The 26,714-nt window shown below is 32.7% G+C and overlaps 4 protein-coding genes across 4 annotated transcripts; 1 reads left to right on the top strand and 3 right to left on the bottom strand.

Moving 5' to 3' along the window:
* Window positions 1–490: 490 nt before the first annotated feature.
* On the bottom strand, window positions 491–4,274 carry Iswi (nucleosome-remodeling ATPase imitation SWI). Its single transcript, XM_018551151.1, has 2 exons — window positions 4,161–4,274; window positions 491–4,103 (listed from the first exon to the last, which is right to left on the bottom strand). Exon 2 carries the CDS (start codon window positions 4,088–4,090, stop codon window positions 1,067–1,069), a length of 3,024 nt encoding a protein of 1,007 aa, XP_018406653.1. The 5' UTR covers window positions 4,091–4,103; window positions 4,161–4,274; the 3' UTR covers window positions 491–1,066.
* A 1,357-nt stretch (window positions 4,275–5,631) lies between these two features.
* Window positions 5,632–9,171, top strand: LOC108782842 (uncharacterized). Its single transcript, XM_018551224.1, has 5 exons — window positions 5,632–5,887; window positions 5,969–6,227; window positions 6,647–6,834; window positions 8,102–8,335; window positions 8,875–9,171. The coding sequence occupies exons 1-5, from the start codon at window positions 5,632–5,634 to the stop codon at window positions 9,024–9,026; spliced, it is 1,089 nt and encodes a 362-aa protein (XP_018406726.1). The 3' UTR covers window positions 9,027–9,171.
* Window positions 9,172–9,909: 738 nt separating this feature from the next.
* Window positions 9,910–14,296, bottom strand: Gnptab (N-acetylglucosamine-1-phosphate transferase subunits alpha and beta). The gene is made up of 7 exons (XM_018551168.1): window positions 14,093–14,296; window positions 13,489–13,910; window positions 12,700–12,911; window positions 11,839–12,616; window positions 11,419–11,590; window positions 11,142–11,329; window positions 9,910–10,219 (listed from the first exon to the last, which is right to left on the bottom strand). Exons 1-7 carry the CDS (start codon window positions 14,243–14,245, stop codon window positions 9,910–9,912), a joined length of 2,235 nt encoding a protein of 744 aa, XP_018406670.1. The 5' UTR covers window positions 14,246–14,296.
* Window positions 14,297–18,891: 4,595 nt separating this feature from the next.
* Window positions 18,892–26,486, bottom strand: LOC108782838 (putative fatty acyl-CoA reductase CG5065). Its single transcript, XM_018551219.1, has 7 exons — window positions 26,235–26,486; window positions 24,177–24,493; window positions 22,261–22,508; window positions 20,431–20,617; window positions 19,395–19,580; window positions 19,059–19,319; window positions 18,892–18,970 (listed from the first exon to the last, which is right to left on the bottom strand). The coding sequence occupies exons 1-7, from the start codon at window positions 26,475–26,477 to the stop codon at window positions 18,892–18,894; spliced, it is 1,521 nt and encodes a 506-aa protein (XP_018406721.1). The 5' UTR covers window positions 26,478–26,486.
* Window positions 26,487–26,714: the final 228 nt, after the last annotated feature.

The raw sequence follows: 26,714 nt of genomic DNA, 5'->3' as shown, positions 1-26,714 counted from the left end.
TTAGAAACGCTATGGGATTCGACGTATATTGAAAAGCTGCAATTTTCCGAATGATGGAGCAGCAATGTTTCTCATTGAAATTAATCCATGATTGTATTTTAAATTAAGAATACGATGAAAAATATTATGGAGTAAAATGTTTGGCTAAAATAGAATTACGCATGTATCGCTTACATATTATAACATCTTTTTTTTTAATACCGTGTTATAAAAAAGAATTTTACAGCAACACATAATATATATAAGATGATTCGTTTTAATTTTGACAGGCAAATATTTTGAAATTATATAATTTTACAAAAAAAAAACATTTCAAGTAAAATTACATATTTTCGAAATATTAACCTGTTAAAATAAAAATGGAATTATCCTGTGTCAATGAGACACTTAAACTAGTACAGGATTTTAATTAATACAAATTGTATGAATATCTTAATTCGACTGATATATATAAATACCGAATATAACATTAAATTTTAAAGATTGTTGGAACAACAAAGGAGAAAAGAATTTTAAATGACAACCTACATAACAGTTTTGATAAATCCAAAGAAATAAATAGTGTATTTTTTTACGCTTCTCTCTTTCTCTCTCATCTCTTAGTCAAACAACCATGAGCACATGAAAATCACTTGCTATAAAGTTCTGCTTAAGTCCATCGGGAAGTACTGCGGCGCGGTTACTGATAATTCCATAGCATTAACAAAATGTATCTAGTTTTGTAGTAATGCGATTTTTAGAGATCATCATCAATTATGATAAACGATGAAAAAGTTTGTGTCGTTACAAACAGTTTGATGAGGCCTGATGAACTTGGCAATTGTTACCTAAGAATATATTTTCATTTACGATGGAATATAAAATAGTAAGTCTGTAATCACACATGGAGAGTATGTCTGTGGTGAAAATGACTAAAAAAAATTGATATAATTTTTAAATATAGAAAAAAGCGGCCTGTGCGTGTGAATACCCGTGGTCCGTATTTCAGTCATATTTAACGCACAAAAATCGTGAAAAGTATTCTAAAGAGTCCAGGATGAGGCTCGTTGCATATGTACTCGGTCGTTTACTTCTTCTTTTTCCGCGGCTTGTCCTGAGGCGCTGGCAGATTCTCCTTTCGCTTCGACGTCGGTTTCGTTCCTACATTGCTGCCCTTCTTTCTCCTCTCCTGTCTCTCGCGTTCTTCAAGTTCTTGATTCTCGCGCTCTATCAGGGTTATCAGAGTATTGCAGCGACGCTGCAGCTCCAATGCGGTGCGCGATTTGACAAACCAGTCAAAGCGGAACTGCGGGGCAGATCTTACCGTGGCACGAAGCTCCTCGTACACGTTCTCCTTGTCGAATCCGAGCTTATGTAGCATGCAAACGAGAAATCGATCCTCCTCCTCGGTGTAATTTTTGCCCTTGTTCGTGCCATAGGCTATCCTGAGCTGGTGGAAAGGCGCGCGGTATCTAGCCATTTTTGCATCCAGTGCTTTCTTGATGCCAGCGCGTCTCTGTATTTTGGCCTCACCGCGCTCGATCTGAGCCATCACGCGATCTATATCCTGAAGCTCGTGGCAACGTTCCCAGAAAACGGCCGAATACTCCATAACTTCCTCCGGCGTTTTTCCTTCAACCTCCTTCGCGATGTTCTCAATATCATCGCGACCGTACTTCTCATTCGCCTTGATGAACTGATTGAAGTCCCGCTTGGTCCAGTTGGTGAAGCCCTGAAGCAGTAACTTCTCCTTCTCGGTAATTTCTTCGTCGGTGAGTGGCTGAGCGTCGTCAATTTTGCGTTGTTCCTCCTTCTGAATTCGGGCGGCGTCCGATCCAAGTTCAGGATTCTTGGGAACCTTATAGCCGACTGTTTGTCTGAAATAGTAAATCTCTTGATCCAGCAGCTCGAAAAGTCGTGGCGGGAAGAATTGGAAGTCTTGTACTATCGGTTGCTTCGGCGGTCTCGGTGCTTTCGGCGCCTTTGGCTCCGACACTCGCAACGCTTCTCTGAAATAAGCGTCAACAGCATAATTGGCTTTACGTTCGCGTTTAGGCGGCTCGATCCAGTTGCCTATTCCAAGGATCTTCTGTTTTTCGCGATAATCTTCGCCCTCGAATTGATAAACGGAATCTGTCGGCGCGTCGACGGTAAAATTGCGTAACGAAGATTCTCCAAGGCTCTCGAGTTTCTGTTTCATCTCCTCCGTTTTGGCCTCGCCTTTCTGTAATATCGTGTCAATATCCTCGTCGGTAATGGCGCTATCTTTGGACGCAAATACCTCGTTTGCACCGTGTCTGATCATATTTAACATTTCATCCTTGTTCAAAGCCGTTTGCTTGGCGTCAACTAGTCGTCCTTGCTGAATAACCAGCTTATCCAAGCGCAACTTCACTTCGGCCCGCTCGACGATCTTTTCTTCCACCGTGTTCTCCGTAATAAACCTAAAAACTCGAACTTGCTTCTGCTGACCTATACGATGTGCGCGATCCATCGCCTGTAAGTCCATCTGCGGATTCCAATCAGAATCGTAAATAATGACGACATCGGCGGTAGCCAAGTTGATACCTAACCCACCAGCGCGAGTCGACAGCATGAAAATAAACTTTTCGCTACCAGGTGCGTTGTACTCGTTTATCTGCCGCTGTCGATCCTCGTGAGCCGTGTTACCATCTAAACGACAATATTGAAAGCATCTCCAATGACAGTAGTCCTCTAGGATGTCTAGCATTCTTGTCATTTGACTAAAAATCAAAACTCGAGATTCTTGCTGTTGTAGTTTTGGCAATAGTTTATCGAGTATCACCATTTTACCACAGTTGTAGACGAGATGCTCGTCGGTAGTGTATGGCGGTCCGGGTTCAGCACCATCAAACAAGTATGGATGATTGCAGCACTTGCGCAGCTGCATCAGAATGTTTTGCAGTCTCATCTTCTCTATCTTTCCCGCGCCGTTTACTATATCTATATCCTTCATCAATACTTTGGTATACCATTCTCTTTGCATTTTACTCAAACCGATGTATACCTTAATTTCTTTCTTAGGCTTGAGTCCCTTTTCTACCTCGGACTTCAATCGTCTCAGAAGGAATGGTCTCAGAACTGCATGTAACCTCTCAACTAAAGAATTATCACCTAGAAAGCTATTTGTATTAAACCACGAGTCAAAGTCATCAGAGCTATTAAATACATCTGGTAGAAGGAAATTCAACAAAGACCACAGTTCATGGAGATTGTTTTGAAGTGGTGTGCCGGTCAAAAGAAGTCGATTGGTGGTTTTAAATTCTCTGAGGATCTCTGATAACTTGGACTTCTCGTTTTTTATCCTGTGAGCTTCATCTATCACCATGTAGCGCCAGTTGAACTTTTTGAATACAGATTTCTCCTTAATAACCATCTCATAAGATGTCACACACACGTCCCATTCTCCAGGCATCATCACGTCTCTGATGAAGGTGTTCCTAGTTTCTGCATCTCCAATCAGACAAACGGCTCTGAGACTAGGACACCATTTCTTGAACTCGTTCATCCAATTGGCCAATGTTGATTTTGGTACGATAACAATGTGAGGTCCAGGAATATTACGGAAGTGTTTCATGTATCCCAGTAAGGAGATAGTCTGCAGCGTTTTACCGAGACCCATCTCGTCCGCCAAAATACCATTTATACCATGCTCGTACAGCGATATCATCCAATTTAAGCCACGTATCTGATAGTCACGCAACTCACCAGATTTAATGTAATGTGGAGATGATTCGAATCGAGTGGTAGGCGCCACACTAGCATTACTCTCTGCCAGCAATTCCTCGTCTTCCTCCTGTTCAGTTTTACGATGTCTGTGATCCCCGGAGTCCGGTTTAGGATTCTCCGGCTGTTTCCTGGGTCTACCGGGCTTAACCTTCAAAGGGCTGCCAGCCTTGTCCTTCTGATTGTTCGTCATAAAGTGTGAAAAAATCTCAGTCTGCTTCAGCAAGTAATCGAATCGTTTGCTACGGTCCGTCTCGAGCTTAGTTTCGAAATCGCCGCCCCTGGATGATGTGGTTTCTGCCGAGGACCCGTTCGAGTTGTCCCCGGTGTCGCCGGTATCCGCGTTCTCATCCGGCTTGGACATCTTGCTTGTCAGTCTACAAGCACAGCTTACGTTTCTCCTCTTAAATCTTCACGGATCGTGTAGTACTTACGTTAAATGTTTACGTTGAACACGGATTGTACGAGTCACTTGTATATGTATCGCTGATGACCACTTTGCTGGCCAGTCACGGTTGTTGTCAACACATCAAAAACGAATCAATGCATCACATTAAACACCGCCGTGCACAGCATCGTCGTTAACCGCCATGTTAAACCGGATTCTTTCACGCATGCGCAGTGGTGCACGTATATAGTATACAGCTGCGTTCAGTTCAGCTTCATTGCACGCATAAAGAGGCGTTTTCATAGGCGTCAGTGTCGTCAGTTGATCTTTGATATTATTGGTTAAAGCAGTGACTGAACGGTTATGTGCATTTAACATGGCGCTGCATTTAAACGTGACGAAAGAAGTAGACAGTACATACATAAGTTTGTACGTATACGTGTAAACAGTGTAAAAGTACGGGCTAAAACTACTGATAATAAAAGGAAAAAAAGTCTTTTTCTTATTAACTCATTAACTCAATATATACATGGTATTTGATAATTTTGCAAACGTCGCTCGTGTGCTGATAGAACTAAACTGAGATGGAAAGTTTCTACTATTTTACAATTTTCGCAATAATTAACGAGATATTAATTACTAAAAATCGCCGAATATTGGTTTTCAATAATTTTTTATTCAAGTACTATTAACTTTCCAGAAAAACAGCAAATGACAAAAATTGTTTATTTTTTTTTCATAGAATTCAGAGAATTTCTTCGAAATTTTTTGTAGCGCATTTTCTCATGTTCGTAAAAATGGCAATAAGTAAATGTAGTATTACAAAGTAAAAATTTTTGAATTTTACTTTCTTTTATTTTCTTCTTATAGGACTCTGATAAAAATTTTAGAAAAATGTTTACAGCCCTATGAGAAGAAAATAAATAACAATTTTTATTTCTTACTGTTTTTCTGTAAATTTAATAGTACTTAAGTAAAAAATTATTGAAAACCAATAGTCGCCGATTTTCAGTAATTAATATCTCGTTAACTTTTGCGAAAATTGGAAAATGATAGAGGACTTTCCGTCTCAGTTTAGTTCGCATTATCTGCCCACGAATGTATCGGCAGAATTATCAAATATCATGTATATTTGAATCGTGTTCTTTTTCATATAATTAGCTACATTTTTTATTTATGTAAACTATATTTAAAACATTTATCACGTTTAAAAAGAAGAAATAGTGCGGCTACGATGCAACGGCATATTAAAAAAAATATTTTACATAAAGTAAGACGTATTAAGTACCTACATCAAATAACAGCGTAACAATTTCATATTTTGTTTATATTTGAAAAAAAAAAAAAAGAATTAATTGTAAGTCCGTTCCAATCATTAAAATTTAAAATCATCTTTATAAAGTGGAGCATTTTGCGCGTCAAGCCGTCATCGATGATGGTTTCCCGGACAACGAGGAGCACTCGAAAGCACAACAATTAACCAAGCCAACCCTTAGAGGACGACGATTGTTGCAAGGATGTCGTTCGTCGAACAGCCAACGTTTGGGCGAGAGTTCGCGGTACCAGCTAGGCTGCCGACAATCCTGAAACAGTTCTGCAAGGCTGCGATACGTACGCAGCCTTACGACCTGCTCAAGTGGTCCAGCTCCTACTTCCGTGCGCTGGCTGATGGCGAGGAGCCGCCGATTAAGTCGCGGCTCGAGTATCCGCCACCGAGCACGGCTTCCGGTTTGACCTTAGGCTTCCTCAGAGTACTATTGCGGCAATTTGGAAGTACGATGTCATGAGAAATCATATGTCATGAGAAACCAGTCCTCGACAAAGTACTTCATACGATATGGTAATCCTTTTCAGATTACAATAAGACACTACCGATTGAGACAATCTTGCATCGCTGGAACTGCCTCTGCCTGGATCACAGGGATTTCGATACGATCCTTGTGATTGGAGGGTTCCATCACACTTGCCAAGTGAAGAAGTTCCTCGCCGTAGCAGTGGGCTTGCTCGGTACCAATCTCACCGAGACGATGATCATGGTTTGCCAATTGTTTAGCCACGAGCCAGACGGAGGATCTGCGATGATCCCGCTCACTTTGTTTATGGAGATATACGAGTAAGCTCAGCGTGGCATACACCATATCAGCTATTTCTCTCATTCCTATAAATTCCTACATACGGCCGTATTCAGCAGAAAAAATAGCTTTGCAACTGTTGTAATTTTTTTAATATAGTTAAATTTACTCTCAGTTCCTCTAAACTGGATCTAAAAGGACAAACAAATCATATTAAAGAATTTTACAATAATTGCAAAGCTATTGTTTTGTTGAACATAGCCATTGATATATGGTTTCGTTCAGTACAGAAAGCAACTTTGCAACTTCGTTGTAAAATTTTTCAATATGATTGGTTTTGCTCTTAGTTCCTCACTGGATCTAACTGTATAAACTAATCATGTTCAAGAATTTTACAATGCTGCTTTTTCTGTTGAACATAGCCATTGATAAATGTCTATTTAATACTCGAAACGAATAGATATTTAGCGAAACTCGCGTGCGATGGCAACGAGAAGGACGCGTTTGATCAAGATACAACAGAACGTACAATGTGCAAAGAAAGTTCTGTCGATCACACAACATGCTCCATAAATAGTCAAGATACCGATGCAGATATTAATTTAGATTCGGAACTGATATCTAAAGACGAAGTGGATCTGTCAAAAAGTATGTTTATTCTATTCTCCGACTATGGTTCCGACTATAATTATTCTTATGTTCTCATACATAGACTAAACGAAACATTGTCGGAAATATATTTCAGGTGCGGAGGGGTATTTTAAATAATTACCCTAAAAAAAATCTATATAAAAATTTTGAAAAATTCTAGAAAAAATTTTCACCACATACACAAGTGTTGTTGACAATACACTCGACAAGATTTAATTTTGAATTCGAAAAATTGTAGAATATATTTATCAATAATATTTTGTCGAATATATTGCATTATTGCACACAATGTCATCGATAAGTATTAAATTTAAATGTTTAAAAATTTAAAACCATTTTGAAATGTAAAATTACATCGATGACATTACTGCTTATGAAATATTTTTGATCTTGAGACGCTAAAAATTAAAAATCAATAGAATGTCTACAATTGATGTCAAATGCACGTATAACTTTTATTATATAACGTAATTTGTGACATAGCTATACATATGTTTAGTTGTTGAATAAATATTATTCTGTATAGTTTTTTTTTTAAATTACCATCTTTTTGATGGAATGGATAAAATACGCTACCGTATAATTTATAGCTTCATAAAGTCTGTATTGTAAAATTCCAAATTCTAACTATAAATTATCATTATCTCCCTTTACTTTTCACATAATCTGTATTATTATACTTCAGTTTATTTAGTAAAATAACATTTTTTTTCACATTTCTAAGGTTGCTCACCTAATATTATATAATAAATTAATATAATAAAAAAATTACATAATGTCATTAACATTTTAAAAATGTGATTGAAAAAGTAATCGACACTATTGTCAAATACACTATCAAATATATTACATATCAAGTAATGAAAATGATAGTCATTGAAATTTTGGGTGCTTTCTAGCTATGACACAAGTAGACACAGTGTAACACAGTGAATCATTACATCTTTATTGTTTGCCTATGTTAAACAAAGATGAAACGATTCTCTGTGTTACAGTGTCTGATTCTGTCCTTGCTGGAAAGCACCCTTTATCATTCGAATTCGTTTTTTACATTTTTGTTATTTATATAATATCAATGACAATGTTTCTTAAGTCGATATTCATAATCGAGATTCTCATATTTAAGTACCATCTTAAAATGCCACTACTACTGTCTTAAAATGTCACGAATAAAAACAGACTATGAATACCGGCCTCAGTTTAAACGAAGTTTTACGTAGCTCACGCTCGTTGAACTTACTTATTTAAATTTCACATTTTACAGCTGATCTGTCAACAGAGCTGATAGAGAACAGTTCACTCGAAAGAGAAATTACTAATGAAGGAAAGGGAGATAAATCTTTAACTGATCAAAAAAATGACAGTTCGATCGGTAAAGACAGTGCCGATAACAATGATACGATCAGTAAGAAATTTTATGGAGTAAAAGACGCTAATAAAAGTTTATCTTCTGGAGTAGAAAAGGATGCAAAAATTACTTGCTATCCGAATGTACCAGGTAACTAAACATCCTCTTTTATATCTTAGCCGTTTGAGTACCAAAAGTGATTATAAAAATCTATATGAAAAATAACGTTCACAAAAGGCGCATCCGCGCTCATGCTTTTTACGTTGTACGTAAAAAATGTCATAGATATCGCAAGTAAAAAAAAATTATACTTTTCATGTTTAATAAATTTAAAAAAAAAAATTTTTTGGACGATATTCATAATCTATTCTTATTACAAGGCCGTCTTAAGGTCTTAAGTAATATCTTAAAATGGTAATACGGTCCTTTGATTGGTTCGTAACATTTTGAGATCATGTACTCAAGACAGTTTTAAATATAAGAATAAACTATGAATACTAGTCTTAGATTCTCAGAATTAGAAACTGCCAATGAACACATTATCAGTACACTTGGCTATACTGGTAAAACTTTTCTGATAAAAATATGAGCAAAGTAAGCAGCGTGATCATACCGTGTGGCACTCAAGCAGTTAATAATCGTCCACTAATTTGTCATTTGTCTATTAGAATTCTAAAATTGGAATATAGGTATAGGACCTCGTTTGTCAGCCGAACGAGTTGCAAACGTAACGGCATGGATGCTCGAGTGCGCAAGACTGCAAGAGGGTATGGTCGGACCGCGAAATATCCGACACACGAATTGCCCATCTTTGCACGAACGATCGACATCAAAGTTATGATAACGTCTCGTAATAATGAATGCGAAAAAAACAATCACGAAATATGTATATAACACGCAAGATTAAGATCTTCGATTTAGAGATGGAACTATCATTCGCACAGCTTTAATTAAATCCTAAGGGTAAGATACCTATTATAAAATGGGCCACCTAAATGATTTGCTTATTTGTGATGATACAAAAAAAATGTTTCAGATAGAACGCTTTCGAGGAGGATGTGTTTTGATCATATTATTTTCTTGTCTTATAGAGGCATCTAAAAGATATGAAGGTCACATCCACTTTTTTTTTTTAAATTACATGACTTTTTTTACATAATATGGATTTCTTTAACAATTCTGTACATAAAAATATAAAGATACAGATATATACATATATATATATATATATATATATGTATATATAAACCAAGAGTTTACGAGATATTCAATACTTTATGTCAACATATGTCAAATTGTAAAATATAAATTTTTTTTAATGCCTCCATTTAAACAAAAGACAACATGACCAAAACACGTCTCCTTCGAAACCGTTCCACTTTCATTTAAATTCTAAAACATTTTTTTCGTATTATCAAAAATAAGAGAATATTATTCATTTGGTCTGTTTTACATACCTTGCGCGCGCGCATATAAAATTTACTCTTACGATGCGATTATAAAAAGCATTTATTGTAGCATAGAAATATCGTTATTTAGAAAATGTCAAATTAAAAAATTCTCAACGGACAGATCTTCCGAATATAGACGAATATTCTTAAACTTATTTAATTCATAATTTACTTATAAATTAATACTGCGTATTGTATTAATAATTAATTAATAATTATCAGTTTCATCGTATAACTGTATACATATTAAAATTTAAAATTAATATTGATTCTTCACACAAGAAATGTAGATAATTCTCGAGTTCTGCACAATCTGCGCATATGATGATAGAGTACATGATAGAATGTAAGCATAAGGAGCAACGCTAGAAGGCACAGTAACAAGTTTCTAGCTTTAGCACGATTTGTTCTCCATTCAAGGAGTTTGTGTAGATGAGAGAAACGATTTCGATATTGCGACGGTAATTCGAAAGTACTTCGCAGCGGATACAGCGAACGATAAAAATCGTTTAACAAAGCGCGAACAATTTCGTTCTCAGAACGTCTAATGGGGTCCATGTCATCGTTCAAACAGATAAACTTCCTGGAAGCATTAATATGCATTATGTAAATCGTTCCTATATTAGAATATTTAAGAGAAATAGAAAAGAGATATACATAATATATAGCAGGCCTGTCCAAAACTCGATTCGTGAGTCGAAACGTTTCCACCTCTCCGCTGCGTCGTCTCAGTAGAGTAGAAATGGAAACATAATGAAAAGCACAAGTAATAGGGACAGGAATTAACGAGAGCTCCGAGATATAAATTCAATGGCCTATATTGATACGAACTTACCACTACAAATTTGTATAGACGAAAAAAACGTAGAACAGAAAAATAAGAACAATTTTTCGATGCGTTGAATTTCCATTGCCTGTTGTCTATAGTAATGCTATTAATAATAATAATGAAAAACATGAAAGATAAAGGAATAATTTTCATTTTGTTTGTCTTAGAAAAAAAATCATGTTTGGAGAAATATAAAACAAAATTGCTCATACATAATTATGTATAATTTTATATATAATTAATTATATTTTATCTCCGAAAAAGAGGAGAACAGAAACATTCTGATACATTAAACTGCTGTTGCCATTTGAGGTTGACTGTCGATTAATTTAATCAGAAGATGGCAAAAAAGGCCAATCTGCAATTATAATAGCTCTTTTTTTATTTCGCTTCTACCTGTGGCATTCGTAATGATGCTTTACCGATCTTTCTGTAGATAATATAAATGTTCTCATACAGCATAGAAGTGCAGTAATATATTGTAACGTATTGTTGCACATTGTAACGATGTTTGGACGGATCTGAATTCAGAAGGAGCGTTGGCACCTATCTTTTGTTATTTACTCTTTGTCTTGCTCTACCCAGATGGCGTAGTGGAGAGGTAGAAGCGTTTTGGCTCACGAGTCGAGCTTTGTACAGGCTTGATACATAGTATGGATGGAAGAGAGACACGTACTTGGGATCTCTCCGAATTTCATCGAGCAATTGTACCGTTAAGGAAACGTTGCTGGTCAACATCTCGAAAATTTCATTTTTTCCAGCTTTTATTATTTCATGCGGATAATGATTACTTTTGCTAAATTTTGATTGCATTTTTCTAAAAACTGTTTCACAGTTCAATATCAATTCTTTAGAAACTATCGGCTGTAAAAAATAAAATTGCAATTTTTTACTTGTTATACCAAATATTGAGTATTAAATGAAGAGCAATGAAGAATGCGATTCGTACTTACGAGAGTAGAATCTAGGTATCTTTCTTCGGCTGGAATCTCAATAAGTTTTGGTAGATTTATGCGATGTGAACAATTTATTATCTCACTTTCGAATTCCATAATTAAATTATAATCGAGCGGCAATGGGTATAATCTTGACAGAAGCGTCCTTATTTCTCTGTCTGACCAAGTTCTAAAAACATCGATTGATTTGTATAAACTATAAAGAGGTCTACTATTTTAATATCTCACTCCCAAAAACTTTAATTTTTTATTAAAAAAAAAATTTTCACAAAAGTAGAACGGTTTTCATTTCTTGTCTCAAACATTTTTTTCTAAAATAAAAAATAAACATTTTTGAGAGTGGGATAAAAAAACAACTTTTCTTGTACATAATTTTAGTCAATATCAATTCGATAAACATTGGTAACATATTCTTACCGTGATTTATCAGTGTCAAATATGTCGAACATCTCCCCGACAGATACCTTTCGTTTTTCACTAGATAAAAAGTAAAAATAAGAAAATGCAAATTGCATGTCTTCGGAATCTCTCACTTTATGACTAGATGTTTTCTTAAATTCTGACTCAAATTTCTCTTGCATACTGTTTACGATCCATTTATCTATCAAGTGTGGCATGTGTGCTGGCACTCTTCTTCGTTCGAGGCCATAAGCTGCATTATATATCTTATTAACATATAGCAAAGACTCAGCATAAGTGTCCAAACCTCGTGCATTACGTTTCCAATGATTGGGATATGTAAATTTGTTGAATTTAACTGAATTGTTGGACTGTGCCCTATTCATGATATTACGATAATGTTTCAATTGTTTGGTATGATATGCAGTTTTGTTCGAAGTGTTTGCATGTAAAAATTTGGAATATACAGGTCTAAAATCTCTTGTAGATTTATAATCCTTTTTGTCAAATTTTGTACTATGTGCTTGTAATTCCCTAGAACTGCTATTTCCGAGATTGTGAAACTTATAGATTGACTTAGAAGAAATATTAAAATTATACGAATGCAATGTTTGTATTTTGGATACTCTGTATGCATTTTTTTGCGAGGAGTAAGCAACGTTTTTTTTGCGTAATATATTTAATAGTTTCAACTCATTATTTTCACGAGAATCTTGCAGATACTTGTAAGGATAATCATCTTCCTCTTCCATTATCTCGCTATCTATAGGTGCATCAGTCGTTTGACAGTCTCCGCCTATGCAACAATTCAGTTTTTTTCAAATATGTAAAAGAATGTAGTTGCGTATCATCATTATAAAGTAAAGATAATTCAGTTACCATCAAATTCGCATAATGTTGTATTACAAGCATAGTCACATGATCCATCGCCGACCCATGCCCATGGACAGATTTCAGAACAATCAGGAACCCACCATGCCAGGTATATTTTTTGTCCACCTGCTTGAGTTACAAAGTCCTCCGGCCAGATTTCGGCACCTAACATGACATCGTCGTTAAAATATAAAAATTTATCAGAGACTCCAGGTATCCTAGAAGAAGCAAGATAAATGTTGCATATCTATATATGCAGTTGTTACATGTGAGTAACCTATATGCAAAAGCAGCTATATCCAAATATAAACAAATTATATTTTGAAAAAAATTTCTGGATTCTTTTTTTATTATAAATTGAAAGTTTTAAAAATGTGCTAGAAAGTTACAAACCTTATAAAATTAAGGGAGAAAAGTGGAACTAATTGTAAAGAAAGTTAAATTATTTCTATTGTATGTAAACAAAATTAAATCCTCAAATTTATATTGCAAATGTAGTTATATCCATTTGTTATATTTAATAAAAATGACAGACATTTTATTCGACCAGCTAAAATTTTTCCTTCAGCTGTGAAGTATATTATTTTAATAAATAGAAATTTTACTTCTCTTATGTTGTTATACACATTTTGTTAATTAAAAATAATAATTTTTTTCATTTTTTAAAAAGAAAATCTTGCTGTTAGCTTTAATAAAAAATTTTATACAAATTTATTGCTCTTGTTAAAAAAAAATCTCAATGGAGATAACGACTTTTGCCAATGGGCTACTAATGTATCTCGCATTTCCAAGCACCTATGAATATGACTTTCAATAGCAGGACTAGAAAAAGTTGGCAAATCACTTTTATTCAGAAAAATATCTTCGTGAGTGACTAGAGTCACCCGAGGATTATCCATATCAAGCCAACTTGGTATTTGACCGTTGGTAACAATGTAAACATGTCTCACCCAGGGTGCATACATCTCTAACGATCGTAATGAATAACGCAATTCGTCTTTATCACTGAATCTTGAAGCTACGGCACTAAGATCCATAATTGAAACATGCTTTTGAAGGCTTTCTAAAAACATTGGATCAGATCCATTTACCCATGTGTACACTACATCTATAGGAACGTGTTGACACAATTTGTTTTGGAAAGATTTTCCCAAAATATTATCATTAAAAGAATGAAAAACCGCTTCATATTTTTCCTTGCTCCATATTAACCATACCTGTGTAATAAAATATTAATTCAGTTTATCAGATATTTCAATATGTAAAATATTGTCGATAATATATGCATGATGAACAGAATTAATAGATTAAATTGATTTAGAGTATAAACTTCTGTTGTGTTACTTGAATGTATTTATACAAAGTATGCATAAAGAGAAAATATAAATATTATTCTAACCTCTCCAAAATGTACTATGCCGATGAATATACAAGTAAACGCTATCAATACCACGAGCAATGAATACTTATACGAAAGCAAATCGTAACACCGTCGCTGTATCAACTTCCATGTGCTCATTATATTGATAAAGACGTTAGATGCAATTAGCATCACTTAAGTTGCATTCAACAGAGAAAATTGTTTCTTCTTCTTCTTTTGATTGGCTTCGACTTCGGGCTTTCGCAACCAGGCCGACCACGATTGGCCGTCAGCCAATCGTATGTCATATGTGTGACAGGCTCCACTCCAAATCGAAAATAGTCAATAACTAAACATCGCGCATGCCACCAGAGCCACCAGAGCTGGGGCTAAAGTTACTATAAATCTAGTGACTTTACGTGATTTTACTCATGATGTTTTCTTACATCATGATTTTACTTGTCCGGAACGGGCGAACTTCAGATTCGTAGTGCATAGTCCGCGATTGTTCGCAGCTGGAAAATTTTTCGAAATTACATTTCCTACACGCATCCCAAAACGCATCCGAAGTTTTGATATTTAAATTCGCGACATCCTGTATAATTAAATTAAGGTACACCTTTTAATTGTATAAACTATTTAATCATTTCCAAGCTATAATTTTTAAAATTTCGAAAGATAAAAATTAAATTAAGTTAAATTAAAATATTTTAACAGAGGTGCATTTTAACAATTAAATTAATATTCTACGTAAATTTTTCAGTTTTAAAGCTATATTAAGCAATTATTTATTGATAACACTTGAATCTTAATAATTTTCAATTTTTAATTATACATGTATGTTTAAAAAAACGAAATAGACAACTATTAATTACAAAATATTTATATATATATATATATATATATATATATATATATTACAAGTCTTGTACAAGTTTTCAGATCATGATAACAGAGTAGTACGCATTATATATATAGTATATATACATATATATTAATATGTATAGATACATATAAAAACATATAGTTTTGACATTGCTTACTAAAAATATATTTTATTTGTTTTTGTCCATACTTATCTACGATATACGTTCAGAGAAAAAGTGATTTAGATATTTGAAAGCTTTTATAACAGTCATAAATATTATGCGCTTGATATACGCGATAAAATATTCGACTTGAGGATTAAGAACATCATGATATTGTTACGTTTTTGCAATATCATACAATATTTCGATTAAATAAAGTTTTTTTTTCTATTATATACCTATTAATGTAATACTTTATTGTACGTCAAATAAAAATCGGAGTATAAAAAGTAAATTATTCATTTTGTGAAAGATCGACCCGAGAATTTTCATATTAATATTCCACACAGAAATCCAATTGCAAAATATATATGTATATCGATCTTTGGCCATATATTATTAGACACATTATATTTCTTACAATTTATTAACTTTCAAGGATCAAATTTATGATATATTACGATTTATCTGTCGTAATACATAGAGTATAAATTGATTACAATATAATGTACATATACATAATATACATATACACATAAAGAAAATAGTCTATATTCTATAAAATAGATGCATTTGTTGTAATACATTACTGATTTGTTATTTACATTGTTCATTATTAAAATAGTATGAAAATGTTAATATAGATAGAGGTGACAGAGGTTGTGTTTGGCGAGCGCGCTATCAATGGGGCGCATTCAGTAGGCTCAACAGTTAAGTGAGCGTTCGCAGTTATTAGTGAATTCTTTTAGAATTACCCAACCAGAATTTTAGATCTAGAAGAATATATCAATATAGCAGCAAGCGCTCATTCAATTGTTCAGTTTGCTGAATGCAGCCAATGCTAATGCATCATTCTATCCTTATTATTTTACAATGGATAAAGCGCGAGCGTGGTGTATAATTTTGCTACACTAGAGATTCCGGGTTCGATCTCAGGTAGAAAAATTTTTGTACGCTCATATATAGTTTCTCTCGGAAGGCAATGGCAAACCACTGAGTAGTACACTTGCTCAGGAAACCTCTCTACCAAAAATTGTCGTTCAGATTTAGCATTTAAACTGTAGGTCCTCATACCTTGTGTATATGTACAATCAATTAACGTGCGAGTATATAGGTATATAAGAGAGAGGTGTTTACGCGCGCTGTGACAGTGTATGGCACTTGAAGAAGAAACGATAACACCTGTATGAAGCAGGCCCCACTTTTTTAAAATTTGGAAAAAACAAGCGAAATTCAAAAAATATAAGTGATATTGGCCTCCCCCCTATACATAAATGGTGTTGTCATGTGCTTTAATCGACGAAATTCTTTTTAAAACCAGCATAGAACTTTCGAACTCTTAGAACCAGAATTCTGTTTAATTTTTCCAAATTTTGAAAAAGTGGAGTCAACTTCACAGAGATTAAAGTGACATAACAGCGCTAAGTACGCGCTCCCCGGATGCAGCCAGATTAAACAAAGCGAACACGTTTTCTGTTTTTGTTATGGAAATTTTATTATTGTTTATGTTAATTTAAGTGATGATAAACTATAATTTAGTAAATATATCGAACAGGGGATGATCGTTTTGATGACATTGATTTTTATACATAAAATTAAAAACGTATAAAATTAAAAATTTTCTCCTTGATAAAGCAATAAAAAATTACTAGGCAATGGCCGATGTAGTCTTTCTGGGGGAGCTGGAAATGACTTCGCTTTACGTGGGGTGGACCGGTCTCACTTCGCACAGAAAGTCGAATCCCTAAATAGGAGGGAATATGGGAGTGAATTTTACTTCGCGTGAAATGTCTCATTATTTATTCCGTTTTAACATTAAAGAACAGTATTGTGTAAATTATTTAACAGAATATATGTAAAATATATACCTTATGATAAAAAATTACATTCTCTTTATACTAATTATTTCGTTAATAACTTTTTAATAAATAACGAGCGACTCACGAGTTGCGTTAACTCTAGTTATTTTCTTCGTGAAAAGAATATATAATATCTGGTTTAATTTTAGAATAAGCGATAATCGCATATTTCTCACACGATTTAAGTGTTAAAAAAAATATTTTTTTTCTTTTTGATTACAAACAAATGTATCTGTTCCTGAGAGTGATATACATATAATTGATTAATTTAATCATTAAGATGTATGGGATTAGCAAAAATAATTTTGTTTCGATTTTCATAATAATTAACAAAGCAACAATGTAGATCTTTGTTTTTCATATCGTTTTTAAAATATTTGATTAAAATCAGTCTTCGCAAGTATATTATTACATTTAAAATTTCAATTATTCATTTTGTACTATAGTTTAGATCATGTATGCATATAATACACTCGATATATTTGGTCTCTGAGCAGAAATGTCATTTTACCTTAATATTTTAACATTAAAAAGGCTCAAAAAATTGGATAATTTAAATGAGATACAAAACATAAAGTGATTATTTAGTAAGAAATCTACGGCTTTTTCTCATTTCCCTCATATTTTTAAAAATATCTTGCAATTGTTTAAAATACATTATATTCCTTTATGATGCAGCAATATGATAACTATTTGCAGAAGAAATGTTTTGATGTGGATTAATATAAAGGAGAGTTTGCAAGTCCTTTTAATTCTCTGTCATCTGATGGGACTTTGAGCATATCGATAGAACAGCTGAAAATGGACCTATTTTTATGCATGTGCCAATCGTACTGTTATGCCCGCTCCGTGCCGATGTTATGCCGTTTTCGAAAGAATCAAGTAAAGAGCGCGTTGTCGGGACGACTATAGCTCCTTAGGGTTGCGTTCAGAATCATCATCTGAGTGCACCCAGGTGTCGTGTTATTCTTGTTTATCATTCGTGAACAACAAGGATAAAACAACATCTGGGTGCATCCAGACGACGATTCTGAACGTACCTCTGCTGTCAAATGAATTTTGAATCTGGCGGTCGCCTCGTGTGGACATTTTTCCTACTGCTGTGATCCTTAGAATTATACTCGATTTCGTTCTGTTTGTAAAACTAAATAAAAAAAGAACGCGCGAATAATAAAGTACTCTTTGTTCTTCTTTTGTAAACACATGTCTTTTTATTCGCGGTTCGAGAGTGCGCGATCGCGTGGGCTCGCGAAACAGACGCGCGGCATAACAATACGTTAAGAAATTGAAACAGTCTTGCCAAGTTTAATTCAGTATTGTGAAAAGTGTGAATCTACATATTAAATAAAAGTTTTATTATAATATATAGTCTTGGTCATAAGTATAAGACGCTTACAAAAATTGACATAAACGTTCTATATTAAATGAAAAATAAATGAAAAATAGTTTTATTGAAAAATAATATTTATTTTTAGAAACAATTAAAATTTTATACTAATAAAGAGAAACAGGGCTACGATTCAAAATAATTCTTTAAAATCTTTAATATATTCTAATATATACATACATATATAATATATAATTAAAATTTTGTTAATAATTTGTTAGTTTATATTATATAGTTTTTATAACAATTTATAATTTATTAATATTTTGTCTTTTTGTGGCTTTACTTATTGCTCTTTCCAAGAAGATGCAATAAATTGAGTATTACACTCATGGCCAAGTCTATATATGTAATATATTTGTAAAATCTTGTATTTTCAACATTTTTCAAAATATTATCTCTTTCATCAATATTTGATAAATTAGTATATTAGTACTTGACGAAAGTTGTAGTCTTTAAAATAAGGCGTAAGCCTTCACAGCTTCTTCTCATAATATTTTTTCTTACTATATTTTTGCAACGTTTCTCGGATCGCGCGCATCGCAATTCAAGCTCTCGATGACATCACCGACCGGCGCATCTGATCATTCCTAATAACACGAATATACTGAATATTTTGGTAAATTTATGCATCCAATACAACCTGTAACACATCATTACAATTGATTTATGTCTCACATAGTATATTGTGAACCTGAAAGAATTGTAAGGTATGAAATTGAAAGACTTACCTTAATAATCGACTTCGGGCGTTATTTAACGTGTCTAGGTTGTCTTTCAAAATATACTTTCGAATTCCTAACATATATTGATGTAAGAATACATCCCAATCGACATTTCTAATATCCACATTAAAGTTGCTACATTCTTCCGATGCTTTTACAAATTTTACCAGTTTCATCATGTTATCTGTATGAAATTTCCACTCGTTCATCGCAAAGAATTCTCCGGTTTTAGCGGCACGTTCAAATCGTTTAGTGATTTTCATCATTCTGAAAGAAAACAGCATATTTATTGCTATTGAATTAAATTTCCACACGATTAAAATTGAGAGAAGGTATACTTACATAGGTTTACAACCTTGGACCCTTAATATAAGGTCTATGATGAATGCAGGTAAAAAGTGCAACGTGGCCACTATGATAGCGTGAATAAATTTGTTTGTCCTAAATGTGAAATCCGGATACCACATCACGTACTTTGATGGTGATTGTAAAGCATGTTTCCTCGTGAGATATCCAAATTCGCCCCATCTATAACGATTCAATACATATACATATAACGACAGAATACGTATAATATAGTGAATTCGGTTAGACACACTAATGTGGACTAATGCATATTGAGTGCATCGAATCAAATTCACTGATCCTATTCAACAAAAAATACATAATAACGAAGATATTGCTTCTCATCAATTTTTCAAAACTGATGCTGGTGAACATTTTTTTTACAATCTTTCACATAATTTCTTAGAATTTTTGTATGATTTGTATAAATTTTTAGAAAACATTTTATAGACTCTTTATATGAATTAAATATTAACAAAACAAAAATAAACAGAGCATTATATCAACACGCTTAGGAGACTACGTTAGCAAAATGCCATGTTATTGTTGTTTAACTTTGCACTCAAAATATATACAGTCAAAATAAAATATGATAAATAATTAATAATATATTCAAATATATATGCTTAATTTTACGTAATAACATTTTCAAATTTAAGAAAAATAAAGAAGAATATATTTCAAAATGTTTGAAAGTGTTAAAATATTAAAAGTATATATGTTATAATAAATGCTGACTATTGTGTCATCATAGCGTAATGGCGAACCACTAAACAAATAATTTATTAATAGAATTTACCACTTAAAGCAGAGATATTAAAAGATGCTATCTGCACATAATTTTAATCTGGACATAATTTTTACTCTTTTCCTCGATTTAATATATTTCAACTTTTTGGTTGTCACTGCGAGCGTGGACGTACGTAAGCATGCACGCACGCACGCACGCACGCACGCACGCACATGTCGAGTATACATTTATTTGATTATTTTACTATGTATATTGTTGTTACGTTTATTGCTGTATACTCACGTAATCGGATGTAGTGTACTGCTGGTACAATTGTAAACCCTTATTGTGTCAGTATGTTGTACAAAATTATGCCAAGATGCGCAAATCAATGTATTCACAACAAAATCGACAGGTACAACGTCTACCACTAAATTTGCGTTACATACAATACTTCTAACAGTGCCTCTACCAATTTCTGTCATTATACCTGTCAAATAATAAAATGTAGCACATGTATGCTAAAAAAATATGCTATGGAAATTATGCTGTGAAAAAAAATTCAATTCGTGACAAATCTCATTTTTTCTCAGTACAATAAATCTGTATTTATTTATGAAGAATATTTATTTCCTCTAATAATAACTTGTCAAATTGAAAAATGTATTAACGATAACTGAAAAGAAAAGATTAAACCTTACTGATTATTTTGATTTTTAAAGTCAATAGACTTTATATTTAACGCTTTCAAAATGGAAAATAAATGTTTTTAATAAACAAATATATTATAAGATTTATTGTATCGAAAAAAAGGCGAGGTCAACCATGAAATAAATTATTTTTTTCAACAACATAATAATGAGTTGAGGTAAAAATCCTCTTACATACCGTAAAGTGAGGCTAAGCGAGCCGGTTTTTAAGGTTTTTCGCGTGAAAAAAGGTTAAATACATTAAATTAAATTCTGATGCTTTGAATATATAATCTCAGACATGTTAACTTTCAGATTAACTATTTACAACGCTTATCGGAAGCATAGGAATTGAATTATTAATGGCAAAAGCCTGGCTCGGTTTACCCCGCAAGGTGGGGCTAAGCGAGCCATTTGTTTTAAATGCGAAACTAGGTTCGATTGAAACGACAAATTTATAATGATTACGAACTTAAGTTCGTTTCTAACAATAAACAGAGGTCAGGAACATGTTTTACAACTTATAAATTAACTCATAAATTCCAATTCTCAAACAATAATGAAAATTCCTTAACGTTCCTAGAGCAGGAACATCATATTTTTCAGCAACTTTGTTAATGCTTAGTCGACCCGCCTTGGCTTCATGGATCGCTTTTTCCATCTGTCCTGAGGAGTATTTAAAAAGGCGGGACGATCTTGTTGCCGGTTTGTAATTTCGAACCATGGCTCGCTTTACCCTTCAAATTTCAATGATTCGAAAAAAACCTGTGTAATTCGAAAAAAAAATGAGAAAAATACTTTAAATAGCTTAAAATTATGTCAATGAGAAACTGGGGAAAATTAAAGTATCACACTTACACTACAATATGCCGCAGTGCTTATAGTTCTATCCGAATAAGTAATAACAAGAATTCAGAGTTCGTAAATAAATATTCACATGCAGCTCGCTTTACCCCACGTGGCTCGCTTAGCCCCACTTTACGGTATATGTAAAAGGATCTTTTCTCAACCCATTACGAAATTTTCGCAAGATAGATTTCAAGCTTGAAAATTGTTTTTTTAAATTTAACTTTCGTTTATTTTTAACGAAGATGTTATGAAATAAATGTCCTTTGCATATACGTAAAAAAACTTTTTCCCCGACCCAATATATCGTCCATATATAGTCCTAACAAGTCAAACATATGCACTTTAAATCACGTTGCGAACTCTTTTGTGAGAAATATCGCTTTAAAACTTTTTAAGTTTTTTAAATTTAAAAATAACTCAGTAAACATCAATTAAGAGTAACATGTTATTATCAATGTTTTAATTTTACATTCGACAATGTAACTGTTATGTACAACATGTATTACATTATATTTATATTGTTAAATATGAAATTATAATGTTAGTATAATTAATTGGTACAATTATAGTTAATTATGATCGCGCGCGCCCGTACCTGTAATACCGCAAGTATTATCTATCCATCCTGGAAATGGTTCTTGGTACGCGGCGCAGACTATACTTGGTCGTACAATAGCGATTGGTAAACCACTTCCTTTAGACATCACAATCTGCTCCGCCAAGCCTTTCGTTAACGTATACGTATTCGGATGTTTGCCAATCAATTTCTTCTCTATTATTTCTAATGTCTCGTCGTTCAAATTTTCGCATATATCGATCACCGTGTATGGCTTCACCTCCGTGCTGTAACATTAGCCATTATCAAGCACACTTTAGAAATTTAAATGATCTGTAATTTAGCATCAGAATTAAAGACAAAATTTTATTTTTAATTTTTTATACTGTATGTGGGAAAAATGGTATTTTAAGAACATTTGTTAACAACAAGTCTAATCGAAAATAATCTTATTGATAAGAGTACGATAAAATGAATAAAATTGTACATGCGGTTATAACTTATAATATTTGTTGAGAGTAAAGAAACAGATATAAACGTGACAAAAGTTAGAATCAATAAAATTATACAAGGGAAGTAAAATTAAAGGAATAACAAAGACATGAAACAAGCAAAATGATTTGCTTATTTTATATTAAATGTATGTTATGAAAGTAACTTATTTAACACTTATTAATTCAACAATTAGTGAAATAAATAACGCATATTCTTGTTATAATAAAATATTATTTAATATTATTTTATTATTTAATTTGATTTGTTATTTATTAACTTATTTGTTGTTATTTGTTTCATTAATATTATTATTGAATTAAGAAGATTATTTTCTATTGTATTGCTATTGATTGTTAATAATGCTGTTAACATTTTTTGCCACATCTTGACATACATACACTGAGAAAAGTTGTTAATTTGATTTAATTTAATTAATTCGATCATATATTTTTAGTTGAAGAATGTATTTAAATTAAATATATTATTAAATAATTTTACTTAAATACGTTCATTCTTCAATAAAAGAAATAAAGATAAATTGAACTAATCTAGTCTCAAGTGAACAAATTTTCTTTTCAGTATATTTATAGAGGATGTTCAGTAAAGACCGTATAACAGGATAGATTGTTGAGATTATTTTAAGATGAAAATTCTAATATTAAAATGTCGAAGTTTTAATAGTTTTTGAATTATAATCACTTAATCATCTCGTGATCGAATTACCTATATCGCTCAAAGTGCGCGCGGTTCAGATGTGACGGAAAATCTAATCGCTCCTGCACGTGCGAACTTTAGGTGATATGATTCATATAAAACTATGAATGAAATTGTTACGATTATATTGTTGATAATCGTAAATTATAATTACCAATAATTTGAGCGAACTTTAAGAGTGTTTTTAAATGCCTTTATCGAAATACGAACTGACAAAGAGTAATAAAATACAATTTACATTGTGCATACAATGAAAAATATATGCAATGAATATTGCATCGTAACAAGATTGCTAGCAAGAAATAGCTGTCTTACTAATGTATGCACTTATAACTCAGTCATTAGATCCCTATTCCGTTCTGCTTATCAGATACTATGTATATTCTTGAAGAAAAATGCTTCACTCATATCTACGACCTGCATTTTTCCATTTATATTGTTTTAATGTATGAACTTGTCGATACTGTGACACGATACTTTCACCTTCCTTTACATATGATAGAAACATATGAGTAATTGAAAATATTATCAACCGCAAGCCTAACAAGTTTTTTGCCAGGATTTACCAACCGTTTATTGATTACTAGTCTACACTGATCGCTTGATGTTGTTTGAAAAATAATAATATATTATTAGGCAACGTATGTCATTTGTATGTGAGTATAAAACAGTCCTTAATATAAAAATGTAGTAGCAGAGAGAGTACTATATTATTCATATAAATATCACATGTATGTATAACTTACATGTATATCGATTCTTCAATTTCCCGTCGATCGGCATTACTGTAGGCCGTGCTGACGTGAATGACACTAATAAGATTTGTCATGCGCTTGCACAAGTCCAGCATACGATCGGTGCCCATCATATTCAGATCGACGGCGATTTTTAGCGGCTCATCAAAACGCACGGTGGCCGCACTATGAAACACGATGTTAACTCTCTGTATCAGCATATCTCTGTCTTCGGGTTGCAGCCCTAGCTCTGACAGACCCACGTCACCTTTTACGGGAAGGATCTTGTTCAATGTGCCCGGAAATTCTGATCGTATTCTGTCGAAAACCTGTCAAAGGAAGAAGCACCTTTCTCATATTGTTTCGTAAGAGCGTACGAGGAGCGCGCGGAAAAATATCGAACGCAAAATTATATATGTGTACTACATATACAGGATATGAGTACTAAGTACTTTAAAAAATTAAGAAGTAAATCCTCATATAAATTCAAGATGGAAACTTCATATGACTGTATGTTCGAAACAGCTTATTATTATTATAGTTTCAAAGACACATGTGTCAAAATTGAAGAAAACATTTCGTTTTTTCCAAAAATTTTAGAAACAGTTCAGGTTATTTTAATAAAATGTTGTACCCATATATATATGTTTAAAATTTCATTAAAATATAACTTGAGTGGTTTTTTAAATTTTTAGAAAAAAACAATCTTTCTGGTATAAATATATAGATATGTATAACAAATTTGTTTTAAACTTGCAATCAAACTTTTTTTAGTTATTTATATTCCGAAAATAGTTGAGTTTTCGAAGAAATAGTCTAAAACAAAGATATTCAGCTGATTGAACACTATAGATAAAATGACTAAAAAATATTCTTTAAAATTTTTTTATATACTTAGAAGTCTTAAAAAGAAACGTGACTTTTTTATCAAACTCATCTCACACACACACACACACACACACACGTATTGAATGCAATAACGATTTTAGATTAATATATCATAGTTTTAGAGAGTTGTGAGAACGGCGACAATTGCGACCTTTTGTCGTACTTTTCAATGAAAACTTGACACTTTAGACATAAGTACATTACAGGTAAAATATTTAAAACGTTCTAGGGACGTTGCAGGAAATCGATATTGCATTAATTTAATAAGTGCGTATGTTATTACGTCCATAAGAAATCTGGCATAGGTATATGCAATAAAATTAAATTTACAGAGGACTAATTACTGATAAAAGTAACTATGTAAGAGTTTCCGTAAGATATAATGTTATTAAAAAATCGAATTCTTAATATAAAGTGAATATTTTTAAAAATTTTCTGAGACTCTCTCTCTCTCTCTTCAGCTTCTAATAAGTTTTAGACTGAAGAAGGGTCGACTCGAATATTATAACATAAAGAATATTATAACAAAAAATTCGTTTTAAGTTAATGTTAATTCTCGTATAATTTTCAATAAATATATTGTGGTAAATATAAAAAGTTTTCTAGTTTAATAGCCTTAAAAATTCTCGTGCGCTCTTTACAAATTTAAATTAGCTCAATCTATGTTGTTCATTTTCTTTGATATTTCTAACGATGATAGACAAGAAAAATATTTTTCTATTTTAGATTATAGATATAACCGATTTATGAATTGATTGTAAGTTTTAAAGCAAAGATGTGATTTGTAATTGCATTTGTTTTTAAAATATGATGAATAAAAAAATGATTTTCAAGTTTTATCATGAATGCGTTAGGTATACATATACATATAAGAAATTAGCTTATACAAATATCATTAAAAGGGAACTAACTTAACTTCATAGTCCGTCCGTTGACAGTTCAAAATAATTTAGTTTGTGCGTTATATGAGGATATCAAAATCATCTCAACTTAAGAAAGACACTTTATTTTTATGTGACAAAAATGACAAAATAACATTTAATCATATTTTTGAAAGTATTACTTTCTTTTTGCCAATATGATTCGATTAATCAATATAATTTTCTATCAAGTTGAAAAATAGTTTTGTTAGGCAATTTAATTTTAGAATTGTATCACTTTTGTAGTAATATGTATACGAACGGGATTGCTCAGTAGTTCCTTGAAACGTTGCTCGACGGATAGGCCCCTTTTTGGACGGATTAAAACAAAAATTGTGGCCACACGGGGACACGAACGTAGCAGCTTTTCCAGAAGAGCTTTTCCTAAGAAGCCAGTAGCGCCGGTTAAAAGAATCACTGTCTCAGTGAAGAACGCGTCGATCGAACTTCCCCTCGAGTGAGCATCGTCATATCCTGAATTGGTTTGTGCGTTCGCCGTACCCATTTTGATGTCTGTTTTAAGCTCTACAACTGTGAAAACATATTACACAATAAATTAACAAAGCAGTTTATTGCTATATCTTTTCAGAATACGTATGAAGATGATCTTTTAACTTTTCTCAATCGAAACTTATTGTTAGATATCTGAGATAGAGGAAATCGCATAATATCTAGGAACATTTTTTAAATTTAAATTATCAAAATTTTTTAAAACTATTATTTTTATTATTCTTTTCTCTAA

This window comes from Cyphomyrmex costatus, unplaced genomic scaffold (assembly GCF_001594065.2).
Source record: "Cyphomyrmex costatus isolate MS0001 unplaced genomic scaffold, Ccosl1.0 scaffold135, whole genome shotgun sequence".
Classification (NCBI taxonomy): domain Eukaryota; kingdom Metazoa; phylum Arthropoda; class Insecta; order Hymenoptera; family Formicidae; genus Cyphomyrmex; species Cyphomyrmex costatus.
This window is presented reverse-complemented; position numbering and strand designations above follow the sequence as displayed.

Coding starts and splice junctions, on each gene's coding strand:
- LOC108782838 (XM_018551219.1), bottom strand. CDS start 26,477: ATGGGTACGGCGAACGCACAAACCAATTCAGGATATGACGATGCTCAC. Junction 20,618..22,260: donor TAATACTTGCGGTATTACAG/GTACGGGCGCGC, acceptor ATTATTTGACAG/GTATAATGACAGAAATTGGT. Junction 19,581..20,430: donor AGTACACTACATCCGATTAC/GTGAGTATACAG, acceptor GAATCGTTATAG/ATGGGGCGAATTTGGATATC.
- Gnptab (XM_018551168.1), bottom strand. CDS start 14,245: ATGCTAATTGCATCTAACGTCTTTATCAATATAATGAGCACATGGAAG. Junction 13,911..14,092: donor GCATAGTACATTTTGGAGAG/GTTAGAATAATA, acceptor TTTATTACACAG/GTATGGTTAATATGGAGCAA. Junction 12,617..12,699: donor AACATTATGCGAATTTGATG/GTAACTGAATTA, acceptor ATTGTTGCATAG/GCGGAGACTGTCAAACGACT.
- Iswi (XM_018551151.1), bottom strand. CDS start 4,090: ATGTCCAAGCCGGATGAGAACGCGGATACCGGCGACACCGGGGACAAC.
- LOC108782842 (XM_018551224.1), top strand. CDS start 5,632: ATGTCGTTCGTCGAACAGCCAACGTTTGGGCGAGAGTTCGCGGTACCA. Junction 5,888..5,968: donor ACTATTGCGGCAATTTGGAA/GTACGATGTCAT, acceptor AATCCTTTTCAG/ATTACAATAAGACACTACCG. Junction 6,835..8,101: donor CGAAGTGGATCTGTCAAAAA/GTATGTTTATTC, acceptor CACATTTTACAG/CTGATCTGTCAACAGAGCTG.